A 14,662-nucleotide genomic window follows, 5' to 3' on the forward strand; every position below is an offset into this window, starting at 1 on the left:
TTGTCACATAAACTGCAATAAATGAATGCAACAGTTTCACGGTCGCACAGTTTTCGCTGTGCTGTGTCAAAACATGTTTTTAACGTTTTCAAATTTTTCCGTGTATAGACCGTCAAATCCTGCATATGTCCAAGCAAATCTGAACATGTCCTGGAATTTTGGAGAGCGAAGTTGATTATGTGTGAGTGCCTGAGCTTTGATAATTGTATGAAAATAAAAAATTAAACTTTTCGCTCGAGGGAGGACTTGAACCACGGACCTCTTGTTCCGCAGCTGCTCACGTTACCCACGGCACTCGTGAGCTCACATTATCCTTGATGTTGCCTATCTTGCGCATGGACTACTCAGTTTGCATATTTTGCTTATTTTTTTCATAGTTCCACACAACTTCTTCCTGTTTTCTTGATTGATCTGTGTTCAGTTTTGCAAGGTCTATTGACTGTGCCAACTTATAACTAAATCTGAGGGGGGTGCGATGGGGAATGGCTGGTTCAAATGGCTCTGAGCACTATGGGACTTAACATCTGTGGTCATCAGTCCCCTAGAACTTAGAACTACTTAAACCTAACTAACCTAAGGACATCACACACATCCGCGGACTGAGCGCCTGAACCGCTAGACCACCGCGGCCGGCGCGATGGGGAGGTTCCCTTGTTAATGTCGGGTATTAAAATCCTCGAAGCCTGTCGAGAATTTCGATAAAATTTAAAATTAATCTGTACGTTAAATTCTGCTTTCTTTAGCGTGAATGATTAATTTGACAGACAAAATTGACGATTTAGGTGGTAAAACTAGTGTTCAGGCATTTCTCTACACCAATAATTCATCCGAATTGGTTAACCATTAGATGTGTTACCCTTATTCCCGATACCAATCCTCAAACTAACGCATGCCACGGTTTAAATAATGTACCTAAATAATGAAATAATAAATCTGGTGCAGTGCTTTATTATTTAAATCGTGAATGACAGCTGAAGGCTTTCCAGAAACATCGTTTATGATGAATGAAGTTAAAATGCCAAGGTAAGATGTAGTTAACCAATCACAACCATCACATTAAATTACAATGTTCCATGATTCTGCAACATAGATTGCTATACCCAAGTATACACATATTCATTGATCAATTATGTTATTTTAATCCAACGCTTCACACAGATTGTCTTCTGGGTTACTGTAGTATCTCGTGGCAGCCTTAAGAACTTCATCAATGACTAATGACAAGACCCGGCTTCGCAGGGGTTGCATTAAATATCTACGGCCAGCCTGGCGTAGGGTATTTTGTTTGGGGGCCACGAATAAAATTCAGAGAACAACGTTAAATAACTGAATATCATCACTTTATAAAACTTACGCAATGTAAGCAGCGAACGCACCAGGAAAGTTGTCTACAGACATGACTTACGTCTTCCATATTGAATTGGCATTTGAAGTGACATCTCGTGGCAAGATGGGAGCACATCGTGATGTAAGTAATGTGTTTGTAAATATCGTATACAAATCGTGAGTGTATTTGCGTCTGAGAGATTCAGTATGTAGGTATCGGAGGCTAACTGAGGTGGCACAAATAAAAGAAAAAATATCAAAAAACACGCAGGGTCTACATGTTTAGCTCATTTTAACAGCGCACATCTTGTGATGCATTGTTGAGACTCATTGCCGCAATTGTTGGTCGTGAGCTCTTTACGGCAGACTTCTTGCCGTGGCACGCAGAGAATCGTGAACACTATCCACATCTAGGTTCGATTCTGTGAAAGCAGAAAGCTGAAAGATAAGTCATCTGGTGCGCTGCTGAAAGAGCATAGGCTATTGTATGCAAACGAAGCGAAGTTGCTGAAGTGTTTCTTCGGAAAATGTTTTACTTGAAGCATAAAAAATAAAACACCAAATTTTGGATTCAGATGTTTTTGCAATGCAGATGTTCTCAAACGATTGCAGAGAAACTACTGATAAAATATTTGATTATTTCCAATTGTAAGTCTCACATCGCAACCTGATATGAGGCGGTTATCATTTCGATATGGTCATACATATTACGATACTTCAAAGTTGAGTAACTCATTGCCCGTTGTTCGAAGAATTTGCAATGAATTAAGAATGCGAATTACGACTGGTAATGGGGGAAGCAGGAATCGGGAGTGTGAAATCGTCGTCATATTTCGAAACGCCGTCCCACAACTATCTGTAAAAGTATATCGAAAACTTGTGTCTTCATCCAGAAGCAATTTCTAAATCCCATTCAGTACGATAGTGCCCATATGTTTATGTTGTTTGAAAGGCCTAAATCTCTTTCTCACCAATAGAGATTCGTTTACTAGTCAGTCTTCCGTATAGTTTGAAAGTATCTAAGCAATATCCTTTGCCCACCATGAAGAGAATCGTACTGGCATCTGTGTTTGATTCAAGGAAAGCAGAAGTCGTCTGTTGTGCTGCTGCGAAATTTTCTAAACTAAGTAAATCTGCATCCCATACCATGTTTTTTCGCTATGCAGTTGTTCTGAAACGACTGCAATCAATTGGACGTCACTCACTACGTTTACCGGTACATGCGTCACTTCTTCCGAATGGCGAAAGCCGAATTTCGGAAACTATTTTTCGTTGTCACGTTTACTTGTTAACGTCTGAAGCGGACTTGCTAGAAACCGGCAACTAGAAGCGGATTTCAAAATCGATTCTTAGGTGTTTATACATGACCAACCAAAAGCGATATTGAAAAATCGATTTACAAAATAGGGTTTTGGGGATCCATGTAAACGGGGTGACTTGGGAGATATGCGACTTCCAAGTTATCCAACTGGGAAGGGGGAGGTACAGTTTATCATGGAATCCAAGACACGTTTTGTGTGAATCGATTCTGCATATTACTGAGAGGTGAATGATAGGGGAAAAAAGGGGTCAGAGCTACTCCTGCTTGGTACCGCCACTTTTATCCATAATAAAAAATGAACTATTCGTCTTCAGGCACCCAATTATTCCCAAAAATTCTTCCATGGCGACAGGATCCACAGTGCTATAATTTTTTATTTATTGTTGTAATTTTTTAAAATTACGTGATTATGATTAGTAAATATGTACAAATAAAAATCCTGTAAAACATAATGTTACAAAAAATATAATTCAAAGGCTAAACGAAAATAATCTAAAAGAATCTTTCCTCAAGAAATGGTGCAACCAGACTTTTCTTGTCCACTGCTACTGACGTTTTCTGTCTTCAATAATGCCATTTTAAAATATGTACAACAGACACAGTCTTCTTTGCCTTTCCAGGAATCAGCCAATATCTTTCCGTCCTCACAGTTTACCATTCAGAACATTCTGTCTTCAATATAATGCTGTGCAAAACATCCACGCCGCAAGTGAATTTTTTTACAGTTTCTGCTGTCTAAAGATACTGATGCTCTCTTGAGCTACGACAGCTGTTTGCTAGGTAGCACAGATATTATTTTTAACTATAATTCATCATAATTCAGACAAATTGAATGAAATATTATAAATTATACACAAAAACCTTCCTCACGAATCAGTGTATCTGTTAGTGGAAACCAGATCAAAATCCCAACTGCAGTTCCTGATATAAGCCTGCACATACAGACGGATGTGAGGAGACAACTTGATTTTATATGCAGGATGAATCACCTAAAACTTGCGTAGCAAATATTGTGGAAATGGAAAGTGCTATTGATGTGTGGTTTTCACAGATGGATTGGTAGTCATGGGCTCCCGCTGTCAGCCAATAAACAGATTATAACAATACTGAGAGAGTGTATTTTTTGTGCAAACATACCCTTTTTGAAATGGAACAATGCCTATTGACATTAACAGACTAAAAGTAGGGTAAATTGGGATGTCAGTGGTGTTTGTTGCAGGAGTCGAGTGCGAGTTGTTTACGAGATATTATATTTTGAAAAGTTCCCACACTGACACTTGTACAATACCTGTGGTAGAACACACAAAAGAATAACACAAGTGCATGTGCTGGTTATGTTATTTCTAACCAGCAATGAGATAATCGACCATCATATGTTGTGTTCAAAATGACCACTGCTAGCAGCAATACATGTTTCCAGTCTGGTATGGAACAAGTGCTGCACACGTGGAAGCATTTCAGCAGAGATGTCCGAGCAGGCTGCAGTAATCTGTTGTTGCATGTCATTGTGTGTAGTTAGTATGCCCTTGTGGACAGCATCTTTCAGTTTGCCCCACAGAAAAGATTGTACAGGCATCAGATCCAAGGAATGGCCAGCCAAAGTATAGGTCCTCTGTGTTCAGTCCATTATTTAAAAACAGTTTAAGAAGATATGCTGTTGTACTTTGTGCGCTATGGGCTCAACAGTCATCATGTTGGTACTAAAGGTTCCTACTAGTCTGCAGTGGAACATCTTCTAGCACCCATGGAAGATGGCCTGTTAGGAGGCTGTGATACTTGTGCACGTTCAGTGTTCCATTTATGAAAAATGGGTCCATGACCTGGTGGTTCACTATCTCACTCACATGTTTACACTCCATTGATGCTGAAGTTCCCCAGTGGGGATTGCTAACAGACCAATAGTGCATGTTTTGATGGTTTACCAGGCCATGACTGGTAAATGTGGCTTCATCACTCAAAAAGATACATCTGGAGTATCCTGTCATAAAGCCCATGTACAGGAGTTAACACAATTATTATATTTGTTTCCATCCAGCTCTTGATGGAGAGAGATGTGGTAGGTATGGAACCTATGTGAATGGAGAATGTGTAGGACACTTGTCTGACACATGCCACTTCCTCGTGCAGCTGTGCAGGACTAACATGTGGATCACTGCAACAACAGGAAGAATATTAATTTGCCCCTCTTCTGTCATTGCTTGTTTCCCTCAGTTACATTGTGTTACACTAGCACTTTCACATAACTGGTTGAAGAGGTTGATAAATAATTGTTGAGATGGTTTACATCTATTGGGGTATCGTGCCACATACATCGTACAAGAGTAAGCTGCATTCTTCCTACACTCTCCATACACCTTGAGCAAGTTGGCTTTTTCTGCATTGGTAAAGCCCATCGTCCACTCGTGACTCTTTGCTTCGACTGTCACACATTAACTGACTAGCAATTTGCAATGCGCTCAAGGAGCAGACAAGCAAACTGTAAGGGAACATAAAACATCATACATAGCAACTAAGCAGGTTAAATGACACAAACAAGTGTCAGTGGGGAAACTTTTACAAATAAAATATCTTGTAAATGACTTACACTAGAATCCCACAGCAAACACAATTTACATTCCAATTTACCCTACTTTTGTTAATATCACTAGGCATTTTTCCATTTCAGAAACTTCATGTTTGCACAAAAATACACTTTCTAAATGTTATTACAGTCTGCTTATTGGCTAACAATATGAACCCCTGACTACCAAACCTCTCTGTGAAAACCACATTACAGTAGCATTTTCCATTTCCACATTATTTTCAGTGCAGGTTTTAGGTGATTCACCTGTATATAGTGAGGTTTCACTGTGTTCCTCATTTACGTAGGAAGGAAAATTGTTCTGTGATATGGCATGTTAATTGTATTGGAACTGTCTAGCCTCTGGCTTCGAGACACAGATCATAGAGGGGGGGGGGGGGGGGGGAGGCAGGTAGGTGTCATGGGCACCCCCTTGTCCAAAGCAACATTCTATTAAAAGTGTTTGTATTTTTACATACATTTTACATACATTAAATCCCAAAATTTTCAGCTAGCATTCAGAGAATTAGTTCCGTAAGAACCAAGTGTCTCACAAACTTTTCAGTTACTTCCTTGTGGATTATTGACTTGTGGCCTGACTGGTTGTTGAAAACATTTCAGCAAGGAAAAAAATACTATCAACAACAGTTCTGACATGGTGCGAGAGTCAACTGGTGGAAGCGACAAACCACAAAAAACTGAGTGAAGGCAAGACTGAAGTATCCCTCATAGGGACAACAGTGATAAGTCCCAACAAGTTTATTGACAGCAAAAATCTGTCTGTTTTGACAGTAAGAGCAAAAAGTTCAGAAATATAGCATCTCACAATTTAGTATTGGAGGGCAGCGTGGAGGGTAAAAATCGTAGAGGGAGACCAAGAGATGAATACACTAAGCAGATTCAGAAGGATGTAGGTTGCAGTAGGTACTGGGAGATGAGAAAGCTTGCACAGGATAGAGTAGCATGGAGAGCTGCATCAAACCAGTCTCAGGACTGAAGACCACAACAACAACAACACAAGGTACTGGTACAGAGGCTTGACAGTGCTAATCATAACATGTAAGCTTTCACGGCCGGCGTCTTCATTAATTAAAACTTCCGAACTGAATTGCTGTGGTCCATATGTAAAACTGCTTCTCCTTCCTGACGTTTCATTGCCTACTGTGGGCAACATCTTCTGAAGTGAGTCGGCGACTGGCTGCTAGGCACTGGAGCTCCCACTTATATAGAGCGCTTAGATGGTGCCACCACTCATCACGTGCTTTCGACTTTAAAACTATCTCTGGCTAGTGCCATCTCTCTCAATTATAGGTAATCGATAGTCACTTCGTTGGTAGCCTACAGAGTCAACCGCCATATCTTGTCTAGTTTTAATCCTTCTTCTTTTTCATTAAAATTATTTTTGTGCTTGTAGATCTCTATAGCTTCTCTGTACATGCGGGTATAATAATGTGAGGTCCAAGCTATCACGTTTGTCTCACAAAATTTTATTTCGTGATCACTGTCTTTGAAAACGTGTTCCGCTACAGCTCATTTGTCAATTTGTCCCAATCTACAGTACCTTTTGTGTTCCGTTAGGTGGGTATTAACACTCCTTTTAGTAGTTCCAATATAAACCATGCCACAAGTACACGGAATTCTATACACACCCGGAGTAGCCAAGGGGTGTCGTACGTCTTTCACCGATCTTAAACTTTCACTAAGTTTCTTGGTAGGTCGAAAGATTGTCTCCACTTGAAACTTGGCCAAAACGTTTCCAATATGGTCCGTGATATTATGAATAAATGGAAGAAAAACTTTTCCAGCCGACGGTTGTTGTTGTCGTGTATTTTTAGACACTTTTCTTCTAGGGTGGAGTGCTCGATCTATTTCGTTGTCAGTGTACCCATTTCTCTTGGAAGCCATTCGCAAATGGCTTAATTCATCTTGCAAATAAATTGGCTCACAGATGTTATTAGCCCTGTCCACTAAAGTTTTTATGACTCCTCTCTTCTGCCTAGGATGATGATTCGAATCCTTATGTAGGTAACGATCGGTGTGTGTGTCTTTCCTATATACCTTGTGCCCCAAAGTCCCATCTGCCTGTTTAATAACCAATACACCCAAAAAATTTAGTTGTTCATTACTCTCTTTCTCCATGGTGAATTGTATCTTTGGCTTGAAACTGTTTATGTGCACCAAAAAATCACTCAGTTCCTCTTCAGCATGATTCCAAATTTAGTTGTCCATTACTCTCTTTCTCCATGGTGAATTGTATCTTTGGCTTGAAACTGTTTATGTGCACCAAAAGATCACTCAGTTCCCCTTCAGCATGATTCCATATCACAAAGGTGTCATCTGGACCTCAGCCTATGAATGACAGGATAGAAGTGGCTGTCCAGCGAATGCTGGGGCTGCAGCATCATGGGGGCATTGTGGTTCAGTCACTTTCTCGAACATGTCAGTCGACTTGCCTGGTATGAATAAATAATGCACCAGTACCCATTTGTTTGGCTGTCTGAATAGAGTATACAACCCATATAATAGATGAATAAAAGTATATCTGTGTGGGACTACTGCCATGCAGTATACATCTTCTATAACCCCTCAGAATATTTGGACTTAGGGATGAAAATTCCACTTGCCACTAATGTTCCTATGAAATAGGATTTTAATTTTTCCAGTACATAGACAGCTTTAGTAGTCTCTGAACATTACATAAGTGTTTAGTATGAAGTTGTAGACAGAAACAGCAGCCGAGTTGTGTAATTGGAGAAGCAGTGGCTGTCCTTCTCGAAGTAGTCGCTTTTCTCCTGATATAATTGTATGAGTACAGCAGACTACAAATTTGTCATCTTAGGAGACATCAAGCTAATACCATGTAACATGATCTTTAGCCATAATAATGGTCTCAGTTCAGCAACAAAGAGAGTTCACAAGTTTCTTCAAGAGTGCTATATCCAGATGAATCACTCACTAATGATTAGGTTCCACAGAGCTACCAGATTGTGAGGATATTGATTCCTATGTTTCACGCAGTGTTCCAGACAGTCCCAGAAATTTTCTGAGGGATTCAGTTTGGATGATTTAGCAGACCAGTTGAGGTGTGATAGTGCACCTGAATGTTTATGAATCCAGAAAGCTACGTGTGCAACCCCGTGAATATGGCTGTAGTTATCTTGAGAAACAGGAGTGTCCACAGCATATTTATCATGAAGATATAGAAGATAGGGCAAGCCTTGGTCACCAGTTATATTGAATTAAACATCCTCATTCATGTTAATAGTGTCCTAAATGAGAGTGCCTAGAAACCCCACCCAAAACATCGCAGAACGGTCTCCAGACTGAACTATCCTCCACACACTGCGTGTTAAATGTCCCATTGCATACTTGATTTCATGCATTGTTTGGAAAGAGGTAAAATCAATACTCCATAGGCCTCACCACGTCTCCAGTCAGCTACCGTATAATTCCTGTGTGGTTTGGCCTACGGAAGATGTGGAGTTCTATGTACCATGGTGATAGATGGTCTTCTGCAAGGCACCTGATTCAAAACATGTGTGTGCAGTTCACTTTGCAGTGCTTGCCTAGGAACTGGTTGAGATGAACCTGCATTCACTGACAGCAGCAGGATTGAAACCAGTTGTAATTGACAAGTGTGATTTTCATGTCTCGTTCCTACCTGTTGGGATTTTTTTAATGGCCACTGTTCTCATGCTGTGTTACATGGTTGTGGTGATACATCGTTCCTTGTAGACACACTGAACAGTTCACGCTGATACTCCAAGTCCAGTAATCACAGTTGCAGTGTGAACATAGCATGTCCATATATGATGCCCCATTCTGTGTCTCTGCCATGTTTCTATGTTCGCATCTTTCACAGTGCTGATTTCATACAACTGACTGGCACATACATACCACTTCACTGCTCTGCATCTTTGGTGGATGGTTGCATGCCCTGTTAGTACCAGTTTTATACCATCTACAGCACTCCACAGCAACCAGTCTGTTCCTTTAAGGGAGTGACTAATAATTTGTATTGTGTGCTTATACATTTGCCAGCTCCATGTTCTGTCACCATGTTACCCTCTAAGAATGTCATCATTCAGAGGTGGTACAGAGTGTGTGGGGCCGGCACAATGCTCTCCTGGTCATTGTCAGCTTTGTAGATCTTGGGCCACTACTTCTCACTTAAGCAGCTTCACAGTTGACGTTAGGGGGTTGAGTGCACCCTGGCAATGCCAGAAACTGAACATGAACATGAGATCTAGAAGTAATCCCTGTGATTGTCCGTGTGAGTAGACTAGTGCTAGTCATAGTTTGTTGTTAGTAAGCTTTACAAAAGTAGCTTGCAGTGGTGCTTTTGTCTTTTCCCTGACGGTTTTTTAAAGTTTCAGTGACTCCAGAAAATTTCCACATTTTCAGCTGTTATAGCATTTTAGATTTACCTCACATGAAAGCAGGCCATTTTCTCTTGCTTGCAACCTACTCCTGTTACAAATCTTCTCTTATCTCTAACTCTGACAAGAAAATGTTTGACAAAATGATGTTTTGGCCAGTGTGTGCTTGCAGAGTTAAACAGCTTACCATCTGACACTTTGGTATGTTTTTCAACAGTGTTTTCTTCTAGTGTTTTCATCCATAATGCTAATAGGATCCACAAAACACAATAATATGACTGCTCAAACCATTGAATAATTTCCACCATACTTCAAAATTGGAACAAAACAACCTTCATTTTAGACTTTTGCTAGTATTCGCCATAGTTCGACAAATCCTGCAGCACTAAACAGTGTTAAGAACTACACTTGTCAGACCACATCATATATTTTCATTCACCAGGAGTCTAGTTTGTGTACTTCTTATGCTACAGAAGCCACTGCTTTCCTATAGGATACTTAGCAGCAGCAGCTTTAGCAAGAATTTTTTTTTTTTTTTTTTTTTTACACACACACACACACACACACACACAGTTCTCACAACACTGATTGCATTGACACCACCATCTCTAGACACAAAATTAAGTACAAAAATTACAAAAATCAGTTTCATAACAGCTCCCTTCTCCTAGAGACAACACTCCTTTGTGATGCCCTCCCATTTCTATCATTATTTTTTTCTTTCAACATTATGTTTAGCAGAAGAGGTTTTGACAAGATGTGTGAGGAATACTCATAAAGTTTTTATTATCACATCAAAAAAGATATGTAATTAATTTTTTATTTGTTTGCAGATATTTTTCTTCAGACATGGTACACATTGTAATTCCCCCACTCAGTACCATAGCACAAAGCTATAGCTGCCAAAACAAAATGGTGCAGCCAACTGACAAAGTGGAATATCATGTAGTAATTTGTTTTCTGCATTGAAGGGGAATACTACCGCAGTAATTCATAGTGAATTGGTGGAAGTGTATGGCAACAATACTCCATCATATGAGGCAGTGCTTAGAAGGCACAGACACTCCCAGAATGATGGAGACTGAAGTGGGCTATCGTCTCTCCCTGACAAATCAGGTATCACAGTAGAAGAGGAGGCCCTGGTGCTTTAAGACTAAGGTATTAAAACTCAGCTGATAGTCAAGAAAGTGAAAGTACAGGGGCTGGACAAAAATGTGGAAATATTAAAAACACAATGCATTACGATGCCTAATACGGTGTAGGAAAACTGTTGACATTCAAACCAGCATCCAGTCATCACAGAATGGATACGTATGGGTCCTGTATGGTTTTCAAAGGAATTTAATATCATTCTTGCTGCAAAATAGTGGCAAGTTCAGGAAAGATGCTGGATGTGGATAAAGATTGAGCACCTTTCTCTCCAAAAGTAGATGAAAAAGGCTCAATAATATTGAGATCTGATGATTGTAGTGGCCAGGGGAGATGCAAAAATTCATTCTCGTGCTGACAGAATGAGTCCTAGACAATGCAAGCTGTGTTAAGATGGGTCCTGTCATCTTGAAACATAGCATCACCCTTGGAGAACAAACATTCTTCCACCAGATGGATATGACCAGCCAATATGGTCACATAATCCTTGGCAGCAATGCAACCTTGCACAGTAACCAAGGTACGCATGGAATACCATGACATGAGTGCCCAAATCATCACTAAACCCCCATCACACTTCACTCGTGGCAGCAAGCAGTCTGCATTGTAGGCTTGGGGAGCATACACCAGACATAAACTTGGCCAGAAGTTGGAGACAGTGTGGAACCGGACTCATCCTACCAAATGACTTTCTTCCATTGCTCCATAGCCCATGTTTAATGCCTTTGACATTATATGTTCCTGTTACAGACATCAGCATCACTGATGTGTTGTTTTGGAATCCCAGGTCATCCTGAATTCCCAGATTATGTAGCTCTCTTCATGTTGTTTTTATGCTGACAGGATTCATGAGTGTAACATTCAGTTCTACAGTGACTGTTGCAGCTGACATCCTCTTATTCTTCATCACAGTCTTCTTCAATAACTGTTGTCACTATAACTCAACACACACTTTCAACTGTGTTGTGGCTAAGCAGATGACGTTTCTCTGCTTTGCCTTTATGCGGTATAAATCTTTGATACAGGGCCTCTTGAAAAACCAAAAGCTTCAGCTACATTGCTTACGGAAGTGTCCACCATATGAATGCCAACAATTCGCTCACTTTTAAATTCAGTTAGCTCTGACATAATCCAGTCACAACTACGCAGAACATTGTTTTGACTGTGATTGACACTTGCAACACATTGGGGGCATTGCGCAGGTGCCATTCATGTTCAGAAACAACAGTGCCAGATGCAGGCTTGGCTAGCATCATCATTTGTGTCCAGTTTTTTTGTTTTTTTTTATGTTGTCATAGATGCATCGGCCAAGGAAGCACTGGCAATTTTACCTGGTTGGAAGTCTGTGAGGCCTGACTTGTTGATTGGTTAGCACAACACCACAATTATCAGACATACTCATACCTAGGAACACTTCCAGAAATGTTACTATATAAGGGAGAAATCACAGACAATGGATAAGTAAGGAAACACATTCCAAACAATGGTGGTTTACATCTGACCATAGTATTTTCAGAATGGCTATAGATAATGTAGGGTAAAAACTAATTAATTATTGTAGAGCACAGTTATTTGAATTGCGAATGTGTTATTATTGTTGTCTCTGTAGATACAGATCTGCGAAAATTAAAGAAAGATGTAAGTAACCACTCACAAAATAAGTAAGAAAACAGAATAGACTACCAATTACAAAGTGAAAATAAATACTACAATTATTGCAGTTTATTCGGCAGTGTTTTAACATCTTCCAGTCTGGCATTACATTTAGTGATATAAATGTATTAAAGTTTGTTAACTAAGACACCTTCTAACTTTTTACAGGCAGTCCAGAGATACCAAATACTGATGATACCAAACCACTATGGAATGCCACCTGGACAGATAAGCTGAAGCGTAAGCTTTTAACACATTATGACAAGTTCTCGAGACCTGCACAGCACACTAATGCAACTGTTGTCAAGATGGTATTAACTTTCCGACATATCGAACTTGTAAGTACAGTACATTGCAACTGCCATACAAACTATGTAGCAGGAATGGCAAACATCAAAATTACACAATTTCATTTAAGAAATTCAAAAGGGTACAACATAAACTGGATATAAATGGCTGCAATATGTAAATTTATAAGGTATTTCTTGACATTCAAAAGGTTTTTGTCTCAGTAGAACACCAACACTTATTCATAAAACTAAGATAATATGATAAAATGAAATTTATGACTGGGTTGAGGATTTAGTGGAAGAGAGCACACTGCATGTTATAATGGATGAAGCATTAGTGATGAGTGTTAGTTAGTTAGACAGTTATTAACATTTTTCATGGATAATAAATGTGACTTATTGCGATAGGCCCTACTGTGGAACGAGTCAGTTTTATAATTACAGTACATCTCATTGGTTGAAAATATGTGCAATATTTTTAAACAAACACACACACACACACACACACACACACACACACACACACACACACACACACACAAAGCCATACTACTACACAGTCAGAAATTCTTTTATGGAGTACAAGGAGCTGTCAAGCAGATGTGTTTTAAGTTTGTGTTTGAAGTTACTTTTATTAACTCTTTGTGCACCAGGAATATGGTTAAAGATTTTTATGGCTGAATATTTCATTCTTTTCTGTGCCACACAAAGGCTGAGTGCTGGATTATGTAAATTGTTTCTCCTTCTATTATTATATTAAACAGAAGTAACTTGAGGGATGCCCCATGGCAGTGCTTTCCACCCAGTATATTAAAGACCTGTCAGACAACTTTAATAGTTGCCGCAGACTTTCAGAGATCATACGGTAATCTATAATGAAGTACTATCTGAAAAGAAGAATTGCCTAAATATCCAATCAAATCGTCATAAGTTTCCAAACCCATGAAAATATTGACAGTTTACTTTAAAGGTTCAGAAATTTAAAATTTTGCTCTTCAGAAAATGAAAAAAAGATACCTTATGACTAAAGTATCAGTGAGACTGTCATACAAATATCTAGGTGTAATAATCTTTGGGAATATGAAATTGAATGATCAGATAGGCTCATTCATAGGTAAAGCAGCTCACTTAGGTTTATTGGTAGGATACTCAGAAAATGCAGTCTACGGAGATTGCTTGCAAAACATGAAAGTGTGCACTTAAAGGCTGAGCAAAATTTTGTGAAAAGTCGTTCCTTATGCTAAATGGGTCTTCAGTAGTCATCAACCATCAGACAAAATCATATGTACCTGAGGAGTTGCAGCCAGTTCTATTTATTTTATTTATCTGTCTGTAGACAATAAATATTGTATGGATGTTGTAAAAATGTACATGTTAATTTATGTGAAACCATCTTAAGAACATACACTGAGGTGACAAAATTCATGGGATACCTCCTAATATCATCTTGGACCTCCTTTTGCCTGGTGAAGTGCAGCAACTCAATGTGGCACAGACTCAACAAGTTGTTGGAAGTCCCCTGCAGAAATATTGAGTCATGCTGCCTCTATATACAACTGTAATTGTGAAAGTGTTGCCGGTGCAGGATTTTGTCATGAACTGACCTCTTGATTATGTCGTATAAATGTTCAGTGGGATTCATGTCAGGTGGTCTGGGTGACCCAATCATTTGCTTGAACTGTCCATAATATTCTTCAAACCAGTCATGAGCAATTGTTGTCCACTGATATAGCGCAGTGTCATCAATAAAAATTCCATCATTTTTTGGGAACATGAAGTCCTTGAATGGCTGCAAATGATCTCTAAGGACCCCAACATAACCATTTCCAGTCAGTGATTGGTTCAATTGGGTCAGAGGACCCAGTCCATTCCATGTAAACACAGCCCATACCATTATGGAGTACAACTTGGATCCATAGCTTTGTGAAATCTGTGTCACACTCAAACCCTGTCATCAGCTCTTACCAACTGAAATCAGGTCTCA

The 14,662-nt window shown here is 39.5% G+C and overlaps 1 protein-coding gene across 3 annotated transcripts in view; it reads left to right on the top strand.

The window, feature by feature from the left end:
- The window catches only part of LOC124619472 (acetylcholine receptor subunit alpha-L1-like), a 179,802-nt gene that overhangs the window by 72,482 nt on the left and 92,658 nt on the right, over positions 1-14,662 (top strand). For 2 of the 3 annotated variants that reach the window (XM_047145876.1, XM_047145877.1), the window contains exon 2: positions 12,557-12,726. In XM_047145876.1, coding sequence (XP_047001832.1) covers positions 12,557-12,726 — 170 coding nt within the window. Of the gene's footprint in view, positions 1-12,556; positions 12,727-14,662 lie in introns of those variants that run through there. The other variant, XM_047145878.1, reaches the window with a different exon arrangement.

Source organism: Schistocerca americana, chromosome 6 (genome assembly GCF_021461395.2).
Source record: "Schistocerca americana isolate TAMUIC-IGC-003095 chromosome 6, iqSchAmer2.1, whole genome shotgun sequence".
Lineage (NCBI taxonomy): Eukaryota > Metazoa > Arthropoda > Insecta > Orthoptera > Acrididae > Schistocerca > Schistocerca americana.